Source organism: Choloepus didactylus, chromosome 20 (assembly GCF_015220235.1).
Source record: "Choloepus didactylus isolate mChoDid1 chromosome 20, mChoDid1.pri, whole genome shotgun sequence".
In the NCBI taxonomy this organism is placed as follows: domain Eukaryota; kingdom Metazoa; phylum Chordata; class Mammalia; order Pilosa; family Megalonychidae; genus Choloepus; species Choloepus didactylus.
Window position 1 is genome coordinate 3,744,749 of NC_051326.1, and position 25,548 is coordinate 3,770,296.

Below are 25,548 nucleotides of genomic sequence, written 5' to 3' on the forward strand. Positions count from 1 at the left end.
GTCACAAACAGACATACAGATACATCAAATTTGGCACACTGCTTCAGGGGCTTTAGAGACCTCCAAACTCTTCTTGGCTCTCCTACCATACTTGAACCCAGGTAAAGAAATGTGCATTTAGGAAAAATAGATGTGTACTAAGTATATTTTTGTTGTATTCTTAAATTCCCAACTTCTTAATTACTTCATTTAAATGGTACTATAATCCATGGTTTAATATGAGGTTGAATGTTTGTGTTGTATATAATTCCATGGGTTTTTTTAATGTCTATTCTAGTAACAAATTTACAACCTAAAATTTCCCCTTTTAATCACACTCAAATATATAATTCAATTACGTTCACAATGTTGTGCTACCTTCATCACCATCACCAAAACATTACCAAAAACTTTTCCACAGTCCCAAACAGAAATGCTGTACATTTTGAGCCTTAATTCCCTACTCTCTATCACTTTTGATAAATGATTTTGGTTTTAGATGTACCCTCAAAGTGTGTTCAGCGAACACGTATTTCTGGTACGTCTACCATGTGCTAGGCAACAGTTACCAAGATGATTCAGACAGGGACCCTGCTCTTAAGGAACTCACAGCATATCAGAGAGAAAGGCAAATAAGGTGATTTCCTGTAGACCATGCTATAAATTAGGTAAGAAATAAGTGCCATATGTTAGCATATAAGATGAACTGTGGGCAGGGTTCGGGGAGGGCTTCTAGCAGAAGTGAAGCATCATATGATAGCTACATAGGGTCCCTAAGGATTCAAGAATTCATTTTAAGACACTGTACAATGTAAAGGCTGTATACAGAAGTAAAAGTCATCCATAACATGAAAATACTCACCCATGAACTAAGAATTTATAAAACTGGATCCCACTCAAATATTCTTCTCCATGTAAAAAAAAAGAATTCATCCCTACCACATCTATATCTTCCTCTTTTATTCATTCATTCTCCAACAAAAACCTGTGACATCTGTTTGTGACAGGCCCTGTCCTAGATGCTGGAAATACAGCAGTGAAGGGGCTTATGCTCCAGGAAGAGACCAGCGGAAAATGAACACAACGCAGGTCGGAGAAGTATGTAAGAGAAGCCATGTGACAAGAGCCAGGAGGAAACGTGGTGGTGTTGGGGGAAGGGCCATTACAATTGCATAGAGAGACCAGGGGGCATCTCAACAGATGACTCTGGAGCAGAGACCTGAAGGGAGTGGAGGACAAGCTCTCTGGACATTTGGGAGAACATTCCAGATAGAATATAAGTGCAAGTCCCTAGAGGCAAAACTTGCGAGAGGGTTGAGCGGCTAGCAAGAAGGCCAGTGTGAGCACAGCATGCTGAGCAAGGTGTATGGGTTTTGGGGGAGGGAGGGAACAGACAGTGAACAGGTAGTGGGAAAGACAGATCACAGATGCCCCTGCAGGTGACTGCAAACACACTTGGGATTTACTCTGGGAGAAGTGAAAGGTTTTAAGAAGAAGTGTGGCATGCCTTGTCTTCTACTTTTAAAAAGTCTTTCTGGCCGCCTTATCCAGCACAGACTATAGTGAGGGAAAGGGCAGAAGCTGGGAGAGACATGATGATAATGTGGTTAAACATGGTCCAATTCCAAGCCCACCGTGAATGCTTCCTGCTGGACTTTAGATGGCATGTACAAGAAAGAGGAACATCGTGGCTGAGAGCAAGGGTAACGGCCTCAGCAATGGAAAGATGTGGTGTCCTAGTCTGCCAGGGCTGTGATCACAGCATGCCGCAGACTGGCTGCCTTGGACAACAGGCATTTACTGGCTAACCATTTTGGAAGGTAGAAACTGAAGCTCAAGGTGCCTTATTGGAACTGGCTTGGAGGCAATCACTCTCTGCCCCTGTCACATGGCCATTTGACTCTTTCTCTCCCCTCCTGTGGCTTCTACTTCCATGTCCAAACTTCCTTTGTTTACAAGGACTCTAGTCATACCAGATTAAGGTTCATCCTAACTCAGATCAGTGTCATCTTAACAGGATCTTCAAAGATCCTATGTGCGAATGAGTTCACACCCATAGGACCAAGGTTAAGGACTTGAGCATGCCTTTGTCAGAGGCAGGATTGAATCAACAGAAGGAAGTGCCACTTACTGACAGGGGAAAGACTCCAGCAAAAAACAGCACGATTTGTTGGGGTAGTGGGGAGAGGAAGAACATGTTTGACATTAGCAGTTCACTCGAACACGTTGAGAATAGGGTGCTAGGTAAAAAAAAGGACTTGTATCAGTAATAGAATATAAAAAGAAGACTTACAACTGAATAAAAAGATGAATAATCTAGTTAAAAAATGGGCAATATATCTGGATAGTCATTTCACCAAAGATACATGAATGTACAATAAGCACATGAAAAACTCTCAACATCAGTAGATTATTATACAGTTATCAGGGAAATGCAAAGTAAAGTCAAAATGACATAATACATCCAAAAGAACTCCTTAAAAAAAAAAAAAAAAAAGACAGTAACAAGTGTTAGTGAGGGCATGGAGAAACTGGAACTCTAATACATTCCTGGTGGGAATGTAAAATAGTACAGCCACTTTGGAAAAGAGTTGTCAGTTTCTTAAAACGTTAAACATAAATTTACCATATGACACATCAGTTCCACTGCTGGGTATGTACACAAGAGAAATGAAAACATATTTTCATACAAAGACTTATACAAGAATGGTCATAGCAACATTATTCATAATAGCTAAAAAGCAGGAACAGCCTTACTTTAGTTTCCTGGCTGCTAAATTAAATACTATGCAATGGGTTGGTTCAAACAACAGGAATCTATTGTCTCACAGTTTTGAGGCTAGAAGAAGCCCAAAATCAAGGGGTCTTCAAGGCGATGATTTCTCCCAGGAGCCTGTGGCATTCTGGGACTGGCTGCCGGTGACCCTTGGCCCTTGCCTTTTCTGTTACAAGGCAATGCATACAGCAACCTCTCGTGGCTTCTCCCTTCTCTTCCAGGTTCCTTGACTTCCAGTTTCTGGCTGCATCCCCTGTGGCTTCCTCTCCCTCTGTGGCCTTCCCTATGAGAACTGCAGTAATAGGATTAAGACCCATCCTGATCCAGCTAGGCCACACCTTAATGGAAGTGACCTCATCTAAAGGTCCTATGTGCAATGAGTTCACACCCACAGGAAAACATAACATGTAAGAACATGTTTTTCAGGGGTGCACAGCTCCACACCACCCAAAAACAAATGTCCATCAACTGGTGAATGGACAAAAAAAAGGCTGGCCAGGACACTGAAATATAACTTGTTTTGCTTGCATTTAAATAATTCTAAGCAATTCCTTTATAAATCCAGATTAGCCCTTCGTTTAGCCCATATCCAATTCTGAACATCAATTAGTTCTGTTGTATAAATCTGTAGCCACTTAAATGTTCATAACAATTTTTCCCAGAGTAAAAATTATTTTTTAATGGGAATCTTGTATACAAGCCATTTCTGATTCTATTTAGATTTATCTGGAGAAAACACTACTGGCTAAGTGTTATAAGTAATGCCAGCTAAACAAAATGTTAATATACTCTGAGTGGGGGAATACTGTTACATCTAAAAAGCATAATAACCAACATTAATAAGAAATCGGAAATACATAATTTGGATAGTTATTCACAAATTAGGCATTTCGTTCTGTTTATAAACAACATCTAGTTCACAGGGACAAGAGCAGGATCTTTAAACTTGCAGGCAACGTGCACCTAATGCAAGTGCCACTGAACAGCAATTACGTTTCCACTTTGCTCAAATATATAAATAAAAATCATTAATTTTACAACTGAAGTAATGAAAGTCTCGAGTATTAAGCAGACTATGCATTAAGCCAGCTCTCATTTATAAGTTACAATTTAATGTGGTTATTATATCTACTGTTAATGTGTAACACAAGGCATATAATAGCTAAGCACTATATTTTAATCTAATAATAGTAGCTGTAATCTTCTGAAATGTGCTTCATGAATCAAAGCCATAATGTGTTCAATGAGAGTTTGGATTAGCACTCATGAGATCTAAATCTATTAAAACCTGCTGCAAGAGGAAAAAGGAAGACAAAGCTTCTAAGGAGCTAAAAAAAAAAGTGAAATAAAATCATTTTGGAAGACTTCCTTTTCCTTGCTAAGTGCAACATGCAGAGGACTGCTGGTAGTCTCCAGCATTTACTAAAGAGACTCTGATGGAGCAATATATGCAGCCCTGCTCCAATAATGGGGCGCTATACACAGCAGATCCTACCCAAAGGAGCCACCAGAGCCAGACTGAAACTTTAAATTCATTATAGAGATGAAAACAGGAACCCCAAAAGTCAGAAAAGGCTTTTCATAGATTTTATAAAGGATTAGGATTCAAAATAACTTCATGGAACTGAGCTCAGCAGAAGCACTTTCATATTTAACAGAAAAACGATATAGCCCTTACATTGCTCAAAACATAACGGGATCTTAATAGCCATCATAACCCATACATATGAGTTAAATGGAAAATGTCTTATGTTTTTAGGCTAAAATTAACTTCCTAATTCATCTTTCCCACAGACTAATCTTTATGCAGTTGGGTTTTACAAGGCACTTACTATGTAACAAGCACACCATGGAGAGAATGAAGATAAATGACATATTTCCACAACACACCATGCAAGGGCTGAAACAGAATGATGTGAGAATGCTTGAGGAACATGTTCTAGGACTGAAGGAAAACACTGCACAGAAAACGATACCCTGGACGGAATCAAAGGGCAAGAAAGATTATCAGTCCACGAGAACAGGGTGGCAGCACAAGCAGAGGGAAAACACTAAATAACCAGCATTACAAGTATGAAAGAGCCTCCTCAGAGGGTGGTGACAGAGTCAGTGTGGAGGGAGCAAGGGCGCGTTCCAAAGGCTTAAAAGGAAAGGAGGCTGGGAAGAACAAGGGTGGGAGAGGCAGCTGGGCAAGGCAGGAGGAACCAAGTTCAAAAGACACCACACATGGGATGACGAAGAGCTCACGAAAGTGCGTCTTCAACTGGGACCTGAAATATGGTAAAATTTGCCAACTCTTCCTAACACACAGAACATTCAGTGATCACAGAACTGCTCTGAATCTCATGCAGAAAACACCATGGAATTTAATGTGCTTTCACAAACAATGAGGAAAAACCAAATAGCAACCAATCAATAAAACAATCCAAAAACATGCCAAGGGACAAAATGTGTCTGTACCCTCTGAGTCCCTGGAAAATGCCATAGATTCCATCCATAGAGAAACTGCAACAAAAAAGCTACTCTCCACAGTACACAGTCCTCCATGTCTGAGCTTCCGGAGCTGTGCTGTGCAGTCCGGTAGCCACAAGCCTCATGTGGCTATTCAAATTTAACTAAAATTAAATCAGATTTAAGATTTAATCCATTAGCCACACTAGCCATATTTCAGATGCTCAATAGCTCCACATACTGGAAAACACAAGATACAGAACATTTCTATTACTGCAGAAAGTTCTATTGGTTAGCGCTGCCATAAAGGCGCCACTGCCAGATGCAAAAAGTCACCTGCATTATTGCTGATTTCCTCACAGACACTGGGGACTGACGGCTTGATGTGCTGAGCCCTCTGCCTTGGGGCTTGCCCCTATGAACCTTGTTGCTGCAAGAAGAGGCTAAACCTGCTTATAACTGCCTAAGAGTCTCCCCCTGAGTGCCTCTTGTTGCTCAGATGTGGCCCTCTCTCTCTCTCTCTAACTAAGCCACCTTGGCGGGTGATCTCGCTGCCCTCCCCATTATGTGGGACCTGACTCCCAGGGGTGTAAATCTCCCTGGCAACACAGGATATGACTCTCGGGGATGAATCTGGACCTGGCATCATGGGATTGAGAATGCCTTCTTGACCAAAAGGGGGAAAAGAAATGGAACAAAATAAAGTTTCGCTGGCTAAGAGATTTCAAATAGAAGTTGAGAGGTCACTCTGGATGTTACTTATGCAAGCTTCAACCAGATACTGCAAATTGTCATAGTATGCCAAGCCCAGACCAAGTATATTCCTGAAAACCCTAAAGAATACCCTGGGATCTATCTAAGACTCTATAAATGCTTAACCTAGTAAGTTTATTTTTTCAGAAACTTAAGGCCTCCAGACTGTTCCTATGCCAGATAAGTCCTGAAACCCAGAGGTTCCCATATCTCCAAGAACATCAATCAGTTTCATTTCTCTACCCCATAAGGTCAACAGCCCTTTTCAGCATGAAGAAGTTAAAATGGCCACTGCCCAGATATTCCTGAATATTGAGAGAATGATTAAATGAGAGGGAGGAAGTGTAAATGAGAAATCAGGAATTAACAAATGAGTATGACTATTGACTAATTATATAGCTATTTCTTTTCGGCTCCTAGTGTGTTAGAATAGCTAGAAGGAAATACTGGAAATTGTTGAGCTGTAATCCAGTAGCCCTGTATAGTTACATAGAAAAAAAAAAAAAGTCAGTTGTCCATGTTATATGGATTTTCTTCTGGATCTTTTATTCTGTTCCACTGATCTTTAGATCTATCTCTGACAATACTACCCTGTCTTCATTAACCTACCTTTATTGAAAGTCTTAAAATTATTAGAGCACGATACTAGGGGTCAATGAGGGGGGTGGGGAGGGGATAAGGTTATGGGATGTTTGGGGTTTTCTTTTTCCTTTTTATTTCTTTATCTGGAGTAATGCAAACGTTCTAAAATTGATCATGGTGATGAATGCACAACTATGTGATGATACTGTGAACCACTGATTATATACTTTAGATGGATGGTATAGTGTTTGAATATATCTCAGTAAAATTACATTTTTAAAAAATGGCTACATCCAATTAAAAATACACAGAAAGATGAGGTGCAGCTTACTTTTCACAACAGATGTCTTCCTAGTTTCGTTACTAAGAAAATTCTTGTGGAATAAAAAAACTGGCTGGTCTTTGTCCCCAGTTCCTGGAAGATGCTTTCTAAATCTTTGGACTTTCCCATGATAGATGTGTCTTCTGTTGTTCATGGAAGGCCCTAGACAACACCTGAAGGTTTTTGCTCAGGAGATGACTCAGCGGGGTCAGCTACTCTTGTAGTTGTAGGATGAAGAGCGACGATGCCAGAATGACCAGCCATGTAACTGGGGAGTTGGGGCTTTGAGCCACTGTGTATCAGGCAGGGAGGAGCAGCTGGAGATTGAGTTCAACCACATGGGCATTTATTCAACCAATCATGCCTATGCAATGAGGCCCCAATACAAACAATGTTACTGAAGCTCAAGAAAGCTTCGCTTCCAGATAATATGCATCCAAGTGCTAGGAGGGTGTTTTGTCTCCTGACTCCAGAGGACCCAGCAGCATTACATTTGAGGACCCTCCTGGACCTGCCCCATGTATCTCTTCTTAATTTGATACTTTTAACTATAGTAAAACTGCAAACCCAAGGACAGAGCTTTCTTGAGTTCCATGAGTCATTCTAGCAAATTACTGAACTTAAGGGTGGTGGGAACCCCTGAATTGTAGCCAGCTGGTCAGAAGTACAGGTGGCCTGAGAATCAACAAACTTGCAGCCAATATCTGAAGGGCAATCTTGTAGAGGATTGTGCCCTTAATCTGTAAAGTCTCACCTAATTCCAGGTAGTTAGAGTCAGAATTGCACTGTAGTTGATATCAGAAGTTAATGTAAAAATGAATGATATTTTATACTTTAAAAGTTAAGCTTACCATTTAAAGGAATCCTGTGGAGAAAACAATCTATAAAGAGGATTAACACCTTTTAATTTGTCCAGCTAGGATGAGAGAAATGGGCTACTCGCCTTTGTCTTACAAAATGCCAACTCTGTTGCTAGAAACAGTCATGAAAAGTTAAATCCCATGAGGCAAACTTTGACCAAAAGAAGACAGATGTCAGTGGGTATATATGTCTTCCTTTCTCTCCCAGAATGGACTATCCTGAGACACATACATACTTAATTGGTTCAGACAAATTTCATTCACAAGAATCTCAATGAGGAAAGGGAAAAAGGTTAAAATCCAATAGGAAACGGAACAGAGAACTGAAACAGGTACTTCACAAAAGAGGATCTCTCATGAGATAACTCCATCTCATTTGTAATCAGAAAAAATGCAAATCAAAATCACAATTAGATACCACTAAACATTTAGGAGACCAGGTAAAATTTAGAGAACTAACAATACCAAGGTACTAAGTGTCAGTAAGGATTGGAGTAACTGTCAATCCCATACACCACATTGAGAGTGTATGAAAGTATAATCACTCTGAAAAATCACTTGGCATTATCTACTAAGTTTGAACATCTATATATACTATAATGTCCAAGGCTAGGTATATGACGAGAGAAATATATGCACATGTGCACTAGAGATATGTACAAAATGATGACAGCATTATTTTTAGTAAAACAAAATTAAAAACAATTCAGATAGCAATTAATTCTACATAGCAATAAAAATGAATGAACTACAGCTACATATAAGGACATGGATGAATCTCAAAAATAACACTGGACTATTTTTATAAAGTACAAGTGATATAAAACTATCGTACAGGAGTGCATGTTAGCTATTGAAAATTATTTAAACCAAAAAGAAAAACAAACCACAAAAACAACAATGATCTGATTATCAGGATTAGTCAGGATAGTGGAAGAGAGGAGAGAGGGTTAGAAATAAAATTGGGAGAAAGTGTGTGGGGTGTTGGGGAAGGCTGGGTATGTACTATTTCTTGATTTGTACAGTGGTTACATGGGTGTCTTTTTTTTTTTGAGATAATTAATTGAGCTGGACATTTTTGTTTTGTGCACATTTCAATATGACTGTTGTATTTCATACCAAAAAAAGTTTAAAAGAGAAGTGAAAACTAAGATGGCGGCTAGCTGAGACAGGGAGAAAAAAACGCCTCCGTGAAACACACTAGCTAAAAACCAGAAAGTGACCTAGAATACCGGTTACAGCGATGCGCCAGCTGGATGAGGGCTCCTAGCTCCAGAGGGGCCATATACTTGGTGAAACCGGGAGTCGGCATTCTGAAACGAGTGAGTAAGCTGGCTGGAAGACCCGCAGCCGCGCGGCAGGCTGAGGAAGGCAGGGTTCAGCGTTTGGAGACCAGCTGGCTCTTTTAAAAAAAAAAAAAAAAAAAAAAAGGAGCAGCTCCAGCAGCAATTGTGGGAACCACGCAGTAAAACACAGCAAGAGGGGGCTGGGCCGGCCTCTTGGTGTCTGGCCAGGAAGATAGCCCGCAGCAGATACCCTTGGGTTTGGGGGAATGGAGGGGGGAGCCGGAAGCAGAAAGAAATCCCGCGGCTCGCAGCTGGCCCCCCAGAGGGCTGGATAAACTCCTGCCCAGGGCCGTGCCCACAGTCCAGAGCCCTGCCAGTTGTCCCAGAGCTGGGAAGGAGGAACTGTGCGAGGAGGGGGCTGAGACGCCCCGTTCGGCCATTTTTGCTTTGGGCGAGGAGTGCGCCGCCGCATGGCCCGGCGGCCCGGGGCGGCCCTTGTGGGACGGTGCACACTGGTGACATAGCACAGCATACCCTCGGCTGAGCTCCTGGAGGAGCGCGGCTGGGAGGGAGGATCCGCTCGGAGAACCCAGGGACGCTACGCCAAGTCTGGTGGTTTATGGATCAGCGAGAGAGAGGGTCTGGGGCTGAACTGAAATGAAGGCTTAGACTCTTGCGGCGGCCTTAAATCTCCAGGATCCTGGGGGATCTGAACATTAGAACTACCCTTCCTCCCTGGCCACCCGTACACACGCCCCACTTCAGGGCGGACAGCTCAAGCAACACACCCAAACTGAGTTCTCCAACTGAACCCACAAGACTCATTTCCCCACACAACGCGGAAACAAGGTTGAGAACTGACTTGAGGGATATAGGTGACTCACAGACGCCATCTGCTGGTTAGTTAGAAAAAGTGTACGTCACCAAACTGTGTTCCTGAAAAATTAGATCAATATCCCTTTTTCTTTACAACTTGAAAGAACTCTATCAAGCAAAACAAATGCCAAGAGGCCAAAAACAACAGAAAATCTTAATGCATATGATAAAACCAGAAGATACGGAGAATCCAACTCCAAACACACAAATCAAAATATCAGAAGATACACTATACCTCGCAAAATTAATCAAAGAACTACAATAGAGCAACGAAAACATGGCAAAGGATTTAAAGGACATCAAGAAGACCATGGCCCAAGATATAAGTGACATAAAGAAGACCCTTGAAGAGCATAAAGAAGACATTGCAAGAGTAAATAAAAAAAAATAGAAGATCTTACGGAAATAAAAGAAACTGTTGGCCAAATTAAAAAGACTCTGGATATTCACAATACAAGACTAGAGGAAGCTGAACAACATCTCAGTGTCCTAGAAGGCCACAGAACAGAAAATGAAAGAACAAAAGAAAGAATGGAGAAAAAAATCAAAAAAATCGAAATGGATCTCAGGGATACGATAGATAAAATAAAATGTCCAAACTGAAGACTCATTGGTGTCCCAGAAGGGGAAGAGAAGGATAAAGGTCTAGAAAGAGCATTCAAAAAAATTGTTGGGGAAAACTTCCCCAACATTCTACACAATATAAATACACAAAGCATAAATGCCCAGCGAACTCCAAATAGAATAAATCCAAATAAACCCACTCCAAGACATATTCTGATCAGACCGTCAAATACTGAAGACAAGGAGCAAGTTCTGACCAGCAGCAAGAGAAAAGCAATACACCACATACAAAGGAAACAACATAAGACTAAGTAGTGACTACTCAGTGGCCACCATGGAGGCGAGAAGGCAGTGGCATGACATATTTAAAACTCTGAGAGAGAAAAATTTCCAACCAAGAATACTTTATCCAGCAAAACTCTCCTTCAAATTTGAGGGAGAGCTTAAATTTTTCACAGACAAACAAATGCTGAGAGACTTTGCCGATGAAAGATCTGCCCTACTTCAGATTCTGAGGGGAGCCCTGCTGGAGGAGAGACAAGGAAAGGAGAAAGAGATAAAGAGAATTTTAACAGACATATATAGTACCTTACATCCCAAATCACCAGGACACTCACTTTTCTCTAGTGATCACAGATCTTTCTCCAGAAGGGACCATAAGCTAGGACATAAAACAAGCCTCAAGAAATTAAAAAAAAAAAAAAAAAATTGAATATACTCAAAGCACATTCTCCAACCACAATGCAATAAAAATAGAAGTCAATAATTGTTGAACTGTAATTCCACTAGTTACTTCCTACATGATATAAAATACACCAACTCTAAGGACAAATCAGTGGTTTTGAATTCAATGTAAAATATGTAATTTTAGACAACTATGTAAAGGTAGGGGATGGAGGAGTATAGGAACATAGTTTACGTGTCCTATTGAAGTGAAGATGGTATCGAAGAAAAACAAGATTGCTATGGATTTAAGAGGTTAATTTTAAGCCCCACAGTAAACACAAAGAAATTATCAGAGAATATAACCATAGAGATGAATTGTAGAGTTCGGGTTAAGAGAAATGGGGGACGGTGCAATGGGGAGTTAAGAAATGAGGGTGGAGTTGCTGTTTGAGGTGAAGGGAAATTTCTAGTAACAGATGGTGGGAAAGAGCATTACAACATTCTAAACGTGATTAATCCCACTAATGAAAGGCTAGGGAGGGGTTGGAATGGGAAGATTTAGACTGTATGTATGTTTCCACAACTGAAAAAAAAAAAAAAGACGGTCTAACTAGATGACAATTGAATGCTAAGGATGAACTTGGGTGGGACAGGAGGATAGAGGACAGGTGGCTCAAAGGGACGCAGTTGAGACATAAGGAAAAAGAAATATGGAATGTAAGCTTTGTATCATTGTTGAATCTATTGTACTTCTTAGCTGCACTTAATGGGATTGCGTAAAAGAATGTTCTTGTTCATGGGAAGTGTATATGTGAATTATAGTGTATGTTCAAGGGTGTGTGCAGCTAACTCTCATATGTTCAGAAGACAGAGCAATAGATGATGGATGATAGATAGGGAGGGAAGGAGGGAGGGAGGGAAAGAAATAGCAACTTGAAAGCATGTTAAAGTTGGTGGATTGAGCTATCGGGGGGGGGGTTCAGGGTATGATAGAATTCTGTGTATGGGGCTAGTATTGTTTTTGCAACTGTTCATATAACTTTGAATTTATTTCAAAATAAAAAAAATTAAAAAAAAAGAAAAGTAGTGTGTGCACATACACACACAAAATCACTCTCAAACATAAGGTTAAATGATTCCCATTCCATCCCATTCACAGCCATCTTCCAACGTCTTCTTCCTCTCATCGTGACTTACCTCTTGTAGTGCTTTACTAATGAATGGTGAGACACTGATGTTTTCTCCTACTTCTGGGTGGATCTGGAAATTCACTCTCTGATAAAGAATCTGAAACAAGAACAGGATATATTGCATCTAGGTAGAAAAAAAAAATGGAAAAGCCTTCACAATAAAGGCTTGAAATGAGGAAATTAATCTTTGATGGGAAAAAATGCTATTTCATAAAACAGATTTTAGTAATAGGCTTATTTTAGGACTTCATGAAGAACCTCACAACGAAACAGGAGTCAATCGAGAAAAAACTCATCTACAAAGTAACAAATGGCTGTGAGACACAAACCTGAATTCCAAAATCTCTGCCGGCATTTGGGGATGACAAGTCTCCCCTGTGCAACTCTATCCCGTGCATTTTAGGACATTTTGCATCTCCCCAACGGCATACCCCCCACCTCCACCCCCATTTCTAGCAGGCCCTTTAGGAGAGCAGCGCCGCCCCTATACTCCCTCCCTCCCTCTTTGAGAATCACGGGCTTTAACTCATATATTTAAATATATGAGTTAAAACTCTGGTTTCACATATATTTTTCATGACCATTTCTTTAATGTTTTATTCTTGTGAAAACTAACTTTTCTCCTTATATTCAATAATTTAATTCCTAGTATTACTCTGTACATCAAACCTGCCTTGTACCACTACTTAAGAAAGCCAACACAATTCTACATTCTAGTATCTTCAAATCCCTTTTCATATAAGTGATAAGCTATTTCTCTTTCATAAAGTAAAACTACCATATTATTTTTAAAATGACAACATCTCAGATCCACACACCCAAAAAAAATGTGTTTCATGAAATTTAGTATGTATTTTACTGGGAATACTTACTTGTGTCTGCAGAGAGCTGCTAGCTGCCAAAAGAGGTTCAATGTTGCCAGGAGGACAATGTGTCAAAGCAAAAGCCATGAGCTCCTGACGAGTGGCCAAGTTCTGATAACCTTCGGATTGTCCTAATTGGCTACAAACATCCCAACTTTTCGAATAACCTGCAAAATTGGCCAGAAAAAAACTACGCTAATTTCCAGAAGAAGAAAAATCTCCAATCTGAGAAATACACTGGATTTCTGCTCAGGTCTTATACTATGAAAGCAAAATTCTAGTCTTCAGTGACACTTATTATTACAGAAACAGAAATGCATAACAATCCAAGGTAGAAAAGAAAGAAAAGGCTGGTTTATTATCCAGAAAGCTCAGCACTACTCCAGAGAGATTTTTATGACAAAATCTATTAAATTTCAGATTGACAATCACTACAAATAATTTTACTAAGCTTTGATATTCAGTAAAAAATGTAAATATTTGAATTCAGAAGACTTCAAAGTATGATCCAACCCTGCTACTTAGCACTTGTGTGAGCTAGAGAAAGTTCTAGATATCAACTTTCCTTCACTGTTACAAAAAGATACTACTACTAATGCTTTCCTCATTGGGTTGTTGAAAGGATTAAATAACATTTCTATTTGAAAGCACTTTGTGAATTGAAAAGTGCTAGAAAAGGAGAAATTATTGTAGGTACTTCCATAGAATCATTCACTTTCTAGAAGAATATAGAGACCGAAGGACAGAGTGCCAGAACAGAACACCAGCCCCTGATGCACGGCAGAGATCTTCTTCCTCCACAATGTTATATTCTGAATTCTAAAAACACATTTACTCTTATTATAAGGGGGGCAGTTTGAGAGTAGGTCTTTTTTGGGAGGAAAGTACCAAGGCCTCAGTCCAGGATAATTTCCCCAAGTATATAAAGTAAAAATTGATGCAGGCCTCACACTCACAAGAACAAAATTATTACAAAGCTCTCTAAAGGAAAAGTTTGGGCTCACTACAACAATCTTTTCCCAGTAAATTGTAATTATTCTGAGTTTAATGTTGCAAAATCCACTAATTAATATTAAAGAAAACAATTCTTTCATAAATCAATTTTCTAATAGTGACTTTAAAAAGCATTATTTTTTTTCCCCAGAGTTTTAAAATGTTTTCATAGGTGTATACACCGAAAAGTGCTCCAATCATTAACTGTACAGGTCCAAGAGTTACTATGAAATGAAGCAATGAGTTTTTAACTACTTGCTACACAGATTGAGGCTTTCATAGAAAATTCAGAAACAGCCTCAGAAAATAGATAATCTAGCATGGAGTTCATGATAAGAATATATCACTCCCTACTCCACTGGGAGATATGCTCTTTAATAGAGATTAAATATTGTAGATTATTTAATTCCACAATAACATCTGCTTATCCTCCAGAGACCTGAATTTAATTTCAATATGGAAAATTTTAGGGTTGTGAACTACTTCCACTTTCTCAACATTACTTTCAAAGTGCTGTGTTACCTGAAAATAAAGAACAGAAATAGATTATATAGTCACAAATTATAAATATTTCAAAACTTCTAAGTTTTCTTTTATATAATACATAAAATGATATGAAAATATTGTATATAAAATAGTTCTTAAAATTATGAACATATTTTTAACATGGAACAGAAGGCACAACAAAATCTTAGATAAAATACAGCCCCTGAAACCCATGATGTATTTATATTAATATATAAGCACATGCCATACAGGCTTATCAGTATTTATAAAATGTTTCACAAGTCTTTTAAACAAAATGTGGCTGTCTTATCAATCAGGCCAATTAACTGATTTCAGAACAGACGCTTCCACTACTGAACATGTAAAGAGGACATGACCAACGTGTTAAGTAAGCTGTCTACTTCACCTGCTGCCATCAGCTCCCGGCAGTGCATACTGGCTGCTTTGTAGTCATAGAAACGTAGTGCTTGCTCTACTAACAGGATTAAAACCTGTCCACGTCTTTCTTCCAGGTCTTCACCTGTAAACACGGGCAAATGATTTAATGATTATGGCAGCATAATCATTAATAATCATGATAAAACAGCTCATTAACACGGACTTCCAAATTAATTCAAAAACAAGAGAGAGAGGAGACTAAATTTTAAAATCATAGGACAAAAGGTCACAACAACTTTGACCTTCCAATTCTACTTACTAAGCACAGACTTAGCCCTCAGTCAGCCAAGAGATCGCTGATTAATTTCAAATCCTAATAAAAAAATCAGTGACCATATCAAAAAATCCAAAACAAGAGTGATCTACTACAGCCTTACAGAGAAGGCTTGGTATTACTGAAATAAGTGAAAAAGAAAACAGGTTATAAAAGGGTGAAGACACAGTGAATCATAGATAAATGAATGGATGAAGGTAGTGAAGCAACAAAATTTCTTATCTTGATAATCCCACTAGGATTCAGAAGCTGTAAAACAAGGGTTGTCCAGAGCATCCGTGGACTTCAACCATACAGATGAATGTGCACCAAGAATGGTGATGAAATACATATTCTAACTTATCCCCAAGTCTTACACTCCTTTTCTAAAGAAATAGAATCACTGTAAAATTACATGCCACTAACACACTGCCTACATTAAGTTACACAAGATTTTTGTCATTTTTTCCTCCTAAAGGCTAACAGGATGAAAAGAAGAGGCAATAAACAACAAATAATGCATATTACATTAAATATATTATTATAAATTAACACACATCTACCTTGGGTATGTCAATCTAAAACTCTCAGTATTGGGCAATATTGTTTGAATACTACCATATGGTTAACAATATAAAAAATAAATCCATCAAAATCTCATTAATAAGAAGTTGGTTTACACTACTCTCATTTCTAAGCATTTGGAACTGTAAACATTTTTGCTATTTCACTTTTTACATTTTGTCCTTTGGATGTTCTTCTAATTTTAAGTAATATATATTCAGTGTGAGGGAGAAAAAAACTTGAAAACAAAGTAAATAAATATAATTTTGCACCTTCACTGACATTACTGATCTTTTACCTATCACAGTCAGCGTCTGGACTCTTGAGAACACATACCAAAATTCAGTTCATGTTAAAACAAAGATCTTAAATTATTTTCCCGAGAATACTCTTAGGCCAACTTCAATGTCACTTCCTTCTTTGACACTGTCATGCACTCTTCTTCATTAAAATGTCTGATTTAGGTGCCTTTCCTTTCATTTTTATTCTCTTAATACCAATTTAGCGTGGTTATTTTTTTAATAATCTACCTCCTCTATAAAAATTTAAGCTCTGTGAGGACAAGCTGTGTTCATTGTTGAATTCTTAGTACCTAGCACCAAGGGGCTCAAGAAATATTTCCTCAATGAAACAGACATACATTTAATTCAAAATGTAACTTTCAATTATAAAGTAAATAATTCAAAGCTACAATATAAATATAATGCTATTTGAATAGGTAGGCCAAAAAAAAAAAAAAAAAGTAAAACCTTTTAAATTTAATAGGGTGATAACTTAAAATCATTTTCAATATTCCCAGGAAAAAAAGAAATAGTATCTGTACGGCCCTTGCATTTGTAAGCTACAATACGGGTTGGAGGAAAAATAAACGTATCACAGAAACGGTTGAACGAAATTTCTAAAGGTTGTCCCCATCAATCTCCTTTCTGTGCTTCGGAAGTTTAAATCAAATCCAAGGCTCATAATGGTCCAAATCTAATCTAAACAGGTTATAAAAGAAAGATGGTATAGTACTAAGACTCATAATATTACTAAAATTCTCTCATGTTTTAGTAACATTAACATGGAATAGAAAAAACGGAACAAAAACTAAAAGTTTCTCAATAACAAACGCACGTCACTTAATATAAAACCTATTTCCAACATAATACTCTTGAAATGCTTGCATTTATTTAGAATACACTAAAACAAAAATGAAAGTGACAGGTGTAGTTTGTTTTCAGTGTTGAATTGCTGGTGTAAATTCCCCAGTTATTCAAACACCCAATGCAGGTGTGGCTGTGAAGGTTTGCTGTAGTTGTAACTCAAGTCCTTAATCAACTGACTTCAGGAGAGCATCCTAGATAACCAGGTGGGCCTGACCAAGTCAGATGGAAGGCCTTACAAGAAGACCTAGGAGCTTCAGTTTCCCAGAAACAGAGAGAGAGAGAGACAGATAGGGAAGGCAGGAAAACAAACCCTGCCTGTGGACGGCAGACTGGCGCAGGCTGCTGGAGCTCCACCCTGCTCCTCACCTCCCCTCCTGACCGACGGGCCGACGGCCTCAGACTTGCTCAGCCACCCCACAGTGGCACACATCAGTGCCTTGTAATGAGCCCCTTCACAGGGATAGCTCCCACTGGTTGTGCTTCTCTGGTTGAGCCAGGGCTGACAGACCAGGTGTCCGAACCATGGTAAAGGTGGACTCCTGTTTATAAACTCCTCTCGAGTGCATTCCTTCTCTTACATTATCATCTACTCTCAAATTAGGAAATACATTTCTTTGAGAACAGCCAGATCCAAAAGGCTGCTGAATGAAATTAAATCAAAAGGGTCCCCTGACTGCCATCATCCCAAGTCACAAAAGGTGGAAAGGTAGGTTAAGAGGGAAGAATTGACTTTGTAACTGTGAAGTCCTCAATAAACCGTTTAACTTCTCTATTCCTGCAATTCCCACCTCTGCCTTTAAGCAAAACAGTAAGAAGCAACTAAAATAAATACGAGAACATAAAATTAGAATTGTTGTTGATGTAAAGTTTTATATGTAGACAGGTGAAACAGTCATCTTGAATTCTAAAGTTCAAATATTTAATAGCTTTTAATTCCAAAGAGTTCCAAACTGACAAACCAAGCAGGTGGTTAAAAGGAAAATATAACCAAAAATAGGCCTGCAGAGAATGATATCTAGAGAAAGGACAAAAACAAAACTTTCTTAGAAAGAATAGCCAGATTATGGCAAGACGAGAAATCTATTAAAGAAAATTATTCGGACAAGTAGTCTGAGAAGAGAAGACTAATGGTGACATGACATGGCTTTGAGTATCTGAAATACAGGTTAAAGTATGTCCACATATTCTCTGCTACTCCCTTCAAAAAGGGGAACGTAATTCCCTGCCCTTGCGTGTAGGCTGAACAATGGGCAGAAGTGAAGGCAGGTGACTTCCGAGACGAGGTCATGAAAGGCGTTCCGGCCTCCTCTCTGCTCTCCCATGGACCACGTGCTGCAGGGAAGCCGCTGCCATGGCAGGAGGACACTCAAGAAGCCTCATGGAGAGGCTCACATAATAAGGAACCATTCAGGATGGGTCTTAACCCAATTACTGGAGTCCCTTATAAATGGAATGAATACAAAGAGAAAGGGAGAAAGCTACGGAAGCAAGAATCTGAAGTCAACGAAACCTGGAAGAGAAGAGAGAGATCAGCAGACACCACCATGTGCCTTGCCATGTGGCAGAGGAGCCAAAGATCACCAGCAGTCAGTCTTCAGGAAGAAAGCACTGCCTTGATGATGGCTTGATTTGGACATTTTCTTGGCCTCAAAACATAAGCTAATAAATTCCCATTTTTCAAGTCGAATAATTTCATGGTATTTTCTTTAAGTAGCCTAGGAAACTAAAACACTATAACAGAAATGTGTATCCTCCAACAGCACCCAGCAAAGTGACATCACTTAACCTATCTGCACTTCTATTTCATCTGTAAAATGGGTCTAACAGTATTCATCTCCTCAAGAGGGTGCTATGCACTGAGTCAGTACATGAAAAGAACACAGACGTGTGCTGACACACAGTCATCACTGTCTCTGGCAGCGATTTCTACTATGTACACTCAGGTGGCCCATGATAAAAATGCATTGAATGAAATGCAGACAGTGGTCTTATCTTTTGATGATGCTGCACTAAAGCTGTTCTACTTTAAAGTCTGGGGAATAGGAATGTAGCTGAGATGAGACAGTCCCAAATACTAGAACTAAAATAGCGTAATAAAGAAAAGAGATCTAAATACCACGTATTCCACACAGAGGCAGCTCCACGGGACTGAAGAAGAATGCTGTCCCACTAGACATGCACACAGGCTGCCAGGATCATGGGTGCTCCTGCTGCTATGCCAACTGAGCAGGCACACGGAAAATGCCTCACTGGCCTCCATGCACTGGATCCTCATGACATTCTTCCCTGATGACCAGAGAATGTCACAGTTTGCAAAGGGCTTTTATAGGCATTAACTCATGGGAGTCTCATGATGTGGTGGGCAAAGCCAGGTAGGTATCATTCTTATTTTCCAAATGTAAAAATTAGAGCTAAAGTAATTTAGCAAATATATGGGACAGATTCAGGGTATGACCCGATCTTCTGACTCCATCCAGTGTTCTTCCCAGTCATCCAAAATGCCTCACAGCGGATGAGTGGTGCCGTCCGATCACAGGATTGTCACTGCACCAAGGCCGACAAAGGCCAGGGACAAAGATGCTAATGCTACAATCTCAGACAGACAAAGACAGCTGAAACACCATGGTGTATTAATACCAGAGACCTTAAGAAAAAGGGTCCTATACACTAGGATTTTAAAAAATTAAAGGGTGTGCATCCACTAAATATACTAAATATATGCATTTTCAAAAGCTCAAAAAACACAAACATAAGTCCTTTACTTTCAAAACTGTAACGCGATTCTTAGAGTAGTACAACATCAAATCACTGCTCATGCATGCTCAACAAAAAAGCCAACAATTGTTCTCGCAGAGATCGGCAAAAGTCAAAAAAGTGTTAAAAGACTCTGATGAGCAGAATAGTGTAGGTAAAGAAACAGGAAAGCCTTGGCTGCTATTTAACCCTGCAAGATACTTAACCCCTCTGATCCTTAGTTTCCCTTGTAAAACAGGAAGACTAAAATAATATCATTGTGCCCATTTATGCAAAGATGAAATGAGATAGCATCTGTGAAACACACAGCAAATATTAAAATCCACAGCGTTTTCTAACAAACTGTTCAGGTTTAAAAACAACAGAAAACCCAGTTTGGGCCCTTATGGTGAACCAGTAAGGCTGGCTAGTTCTGAAATTTGTGCTTTCTGGTATAAAGCTAAGAAGGAATAGGAACACTGATCTCTCAACCGTTCTGTGGCATCCAGAGTAAACCTGTCCTCGTGTTAAGAACAGACGGTCTCAGCAGCTCAGCATGAGCACACGGCTCTATTAATACACCAACCTTTCAAGGAGAGACTAATCCTTACCCTCTGACACCTGTAAACAACATTTTAATGTTTGTCTTGGATGACGTTAATAACAACACAGGGACCTCCTGCTACAGTTCGACTTTCGAGAGATTTACCTGCTACCCTCAGCAACTCGGCAAGGCCCAGGAGCTTGGTTGACTGTTTATAGCATGTTGGGGACTCGGAAATGCACTCCTTGATGAGACCAATCCGATCAGAGTATAATCTCACTACAAAAAAAGACATTTAAAAAAAAAAAACACACAATTAAAATTATTGTTGCTTCTAAATAATTAATGTACAATGTGGATCTTTTCTTTATCACCAAACCTGTAAAGCATAACAAATTAACTATGTCAGCCCTTAGGGAAAATTTTTAAAGAGGGTAGCATTTGTCTTGAAAACGTCACATATTTCTGTTACACCCATCCCCACCCCTGCCTCACACCCTAAAACCTATTCCATGTTCCAAATACCCATTTGCTATCTTTACAACATCACCCAAGTTTGGAAAATATGATCCTCAAAGTGCTCACCAGTCTGATGTATTAACCTTTGGGGTCCAATCTTCTCACTTAAACTAGATGCTAAGAAAATAAAATATGTCTGACCAAACCAACTCACACCACAAGGCAATTAATAGCATTTAAAACAAAGAAAAAAAATTACATGTAAGGAAGAAATGGTACTTATTTGGGGTGGAGGCGTCAACCTTTAAGAAGCCTGGCTCTGCCTTGGAGGCCCCCAAAAGCTAAAGGATCAATCAACAGCAACAATGATGATGAGAATGGCTGACGTAAGATGAATATTTTGAGTATGTTAACCCGATAAAGCAGACACCAAAACCCAGGTGAAGAAAGGTCAAGGTCACTGAAAAACTGATGGGACCGAAATTCAACCCAGCTCCATAAAGTCTGTTTTTCACACTTTCTTTCCTTTATGATTCCTAAACCCACAACTATCCCCCAACCCCTATGCTTTCCAAAAACTTTTCCTAGGTAGGTGAGAGGGGGCCCACGGGTTGTGGGGAATAACAAAGGGAGGTGGTGGTTATTCTCTGGAATGAACTCTTTTCTTGGGAACTTTTTATTATGATTTAATTTCAAACTAACATAAAGGTTACAAGAAGGGTACAAAGAATTCCTCTATACCCCTTTGTCAAGATTAACCAATTGTTAATGTTTTGGTTCAGTCACACATACATGTGTGCTCTTTCTCTTTTTATGTGTGTCTATAACTATTTTATTCCTAAGCCCATTTGTGAATAAGTTGCAAACATCACGTCTTTCCTAAATATTTTGGTATATACTTCCTAAAGTTTGGGCTCTTTGTTAGATAGATGTATATACATCTGCTGGTATGATAATCCTGCTGTGACCTTAGGGTAATGTAGACCTCACTTACTACTTCACAATCCCCATAGCCAATCACTACACTCCGAGTAGAGCTGCAGCAGCTTGCATCACTGTTCTGGATGACACATGGCAATCACTCATACCCCAAAGTCCAGCCCCATCAACATCAGGCTTGGTCACCTGACTTTGTCCAGCAATGAAATGTGAATGGATGTGACATATGCCACTTGTGAGCAAAAGCTTGAAAATTCATTGTGGGATTCCACTACCGATCTTTTCCCTCTGCCAGGAGAATGAGGCTGACCACAGCAGATGTGAACTCTGAGTTAGAAATAAACCTATCACAAACCAGTGAGATTTTTGGTTTTTTATTTTTTTAACTGTAGCACAATCTAACAAAAACCGACTGATCTGGTGCACGTCATACTTTTCCCTAATTTTACACATTCAAAAAACTATTTTCACCCTTGCCTTCTGAAACTATTTAATTTTGTCCCCTAGTATACATTTTAGTTTAAAAGAATGTGGGTAACTTTTGCAATATTTCAGATTCAATAACATATGCTGACTATGGGACAGATATTTTTACATGTTTCTAATCTGATTTTCAAAATAACATTTGATATGGATATAATCATTGTACATATGTAAAAATTTTCTCAGAAAAGCTCTAGCTTTAATAACTCTGAGTAATCTAATTTCCTTATTATCACCCTCCTTCTAACTCAATAAAATCAGGGTAAAGAACTGAAACCACACACAGCAGTGGAACCTCATTTTCTCTAAATTTACATTTAATGAAACATTCAAGTTTGGTTCTCTGTCTCTTTGTTGCTCTAAGCAAGGCACACTACCAATATTTCAAGTACATTAAATAAATTTATATAGTGGCATTTTAATGGACTGCAATAACCATGCTCAAATGATTTTTTACTTATGTATGTATGTATATACTTACATATGTATATATTTTTTGAGCCTCTTGAAAATCACTATACCACTTTGCTTTTACTGCTGATCTTAAGACATGATCATATTTCAAAATGTGATTTCTTAGTTAAATAAGTTCAAGCCTTAGACATTATTATCTTTCTATGAAGGAGGAGGTGTTGGACTCCTAAAATTCCTTCTCAAAATGGAATTAATGACCATAAAAAGGATATGCACACATGTATCCTTTAATAACTGAGGATTCTTCATTTTCCTGAGGATCTCACAAGTATATCTCAAATGTAAAACACTGTACCAAAAAATACATACACATAAGGAAAAAGCAAAAGGAAAATAATCAGCAAGTTTGATCCACTCGCTACATGCCAAACACTCTCGCTGCAGCCTTACAGAGCTGGGAAGTTACTGCCTAGCTAGCAAGCCACAGATGTAAAATAGTTCCAGTCATACATGAACGACACCACACACATAGTTTTGTGTGATGTTGCTAAAGTACAAATCTGAATTCTGTAGGCAAGGAAGGAGATTTGCAGGAGTCGGTCACTTAACTGATGACTGAGAAGACAAGTGAGAACTTCCTGGGCAAAGCCTCTTTTACTGTGGACCCTCTCCTCAGGACAGTGCTATCTACTGCTCACAACACAGGTTCTAATCAGACTACCTGGGTCTGACTCAGAGCTCCACCTCTAACTAGTCCTGTGACTCCAAGAAAGCTGCTTAACCTCCCTATTCCTTGATTTCATCATCTGAAAACTGGAAACAATAACAGTCACTACCTCACAGGGTACTGATGAGAACTCATGAATCATGTAAAGTAGTGAGATCATAAAAATCACTCAATCAATGCTAGCTATTACTCTTATTCCTACTGACAATATTCACAGAAACCCTCTTAAGTACGCAATCCTTGAATGGAAGGATTCTCAACATTTCAGAATACAACCTTCAAGGCTGTCGAAGGTGTGTTTCACGATTATGCCCACCTGAGAAAGGTGAGGCCCAAAGACAAATGCCATAGGCCATGCAGCTCAGCGTGGCTGGGCCAGAACTGAGACGCACACTTGACCCACTGGTGTGACTCTGCCTCGCTATCCCTGTATCAGTCCCTCAATGGCAGGAGCTGGGCCTTAGCACGTCAGTGTGTCTGGGCACCTGCAGCAGAGTAAGTGCTGAACTAATGCTTACTGAACGGAAAGGAAGGAATAGAAAGATGGGAACACCAGATGGTGGGGGAGAGAGGAAAAGAATAGAGGGAGGAAGAATGAATAAATGAAGGGGAAGGAGGGAGAGAAAGGAGAAAGCAGGTACGATCACACTGATTCTACCATCACTTAGAAAATAGCTGCAAGTAAAATAATAAAAATGATATTGCATACTGTCAAGTAGTTACTATATTTTAGGCACTAAAATATATTCCTCATAAGCAACCCTATAAGGTGCTTACAAAACACCCGTTCTGAAAATGAGAACAGTTAAGCACATACGCACAGAGAAGGGTGAAGGTACTTGCCCACAGTCACCCAGCAGTAAGAGGCAGACCCGCGTTTCAGTCCCCGGCACCGTGGCTCCAGGATGGGTTTAAGCACTATTGTAAGTCTAGAAAACGTACTTACCTAACTACAGACAGAACATGTAGGACAACTGAAACATCCGAAATTCATTCATTTGAATATTAAGAAATATTTTACAAACAAAAACACCCAAATTAGGGGAAAGCACACATAAACACTTCATGGGAGACTCATATGTAAGGAATAATTTTTAAATGATATTTCCTTTCCTGTTTGCTATTAAATCATTAATTATAATTCACCCAGTACAACCTGGCTTCCCTCATGAGAAATAGCAATGCCTGGAGTACAGGCAAAGAAGGCTTTAAAATGAAGCAAAGTGACAAAATGAACTCTGCAAACCGACTAAAATAAAAATACCTGGACCATATATTTCAAAATTTCAAGTTACTCTGTTTGTCCAGTATTCCTGATGAAATCAAAAGCCACTTAGACCTAAATTGTAGCTGTGAGATAAACACAACAAACGGTACACAAAAGCAGTCCTCGAGATCCACATTCAGAAGGTTTCCTGAGAGCCACTCTAATAGGAAACCCTAAATCAACATATCAAGCAGAAAAGCCATCAAGACTTGAAAGCTACTATCTTCTTAAAACACTCCTCAGTTGAAATTTCTCAGAAGCTACAGCAGGATTACTTGGTTCCAGATAATCAAATTCAACAGCTAATACGCGAATATTACCAGCAAAAATACTGCTGAGTACCACAGAAAACTAGGGCTCAATGTAGGATTTCAAAATTCATCAGCACTTGGGGAACTGCAAGAAAAAAATTTTTGTACTGTATCAATCTCCTTGAATTAAATATACGTAGCTGAAACACACACAAAAATAAATACACACAGTCAAAGCTATAATGGCTTGGAATAACTTTGTCAGTGTTTTTTTTAGAAATAGAAATATGAGCATGGCAAAAGTTTCATGGTGCTTTGGACTCTCCACTGACTGAAAGTTGCAATTAAATATTTCAAGGGATGAGAGAAGGAAGCTAATAATTTAAGACTTGAAAACGCATAGATGGTACAGCTGAACAAAGTTTCCTAGTGAATTAATGATCGCCGTATGTAACACTTGTTTAAGATGCTGTTGCATATTTGAAACCACTCTCAAGTTATTTCCTCACACTGATACTCAAAGAAACAGGAATGCTACTTCTTCCAAGTCGAATACATCTGTCTGACAGAGCAGAACTTTAATTTTTAGTCCACAAGAAAACACGAGAATGTCTTCACGGGGCCACAACCTCTCATCCCCACCATCAACTCAAGACATCA

At 39.1% G+C, this 25,548-nt stretch overlaps 1 protein-coding gene across 2 annotated transcripts in view; it reads right to left on the reverse strand.

Annotated features, from left to right (window-relative positions):
- Positions 1-25,548, reverse strand: part of NBAS (NBAS subunit of NRZ tethering complex) — a 397,863-nt gene that overhangs the window by 184,361 nt on the left and 187,954 nt on the right. For both annotated transcript variants that reach the window (XM_037813443.1, XM_037813445.1), the window contains exons 32-35: positions 20,514-20,627; positions 15,075-15,188; positions 13,178-13,335; positions 12,313-12,402 (exon numbers count right to left, since the gene is read on the reverse strand). In XM_037813443.1, the coding sequence (XP_037669371.1) occupies positions 12,313-12,402; positions 13,178-13,335; positions 15,075-15,188; positions 20,514-20,627 (476 nt within the window). The remainder of the gene's footprint in view (positions 1-12,312; positions 12,403-13,177; positions 13,336-15,074; positions 15,189-20,513; positions 20,628-25,548) is intronic.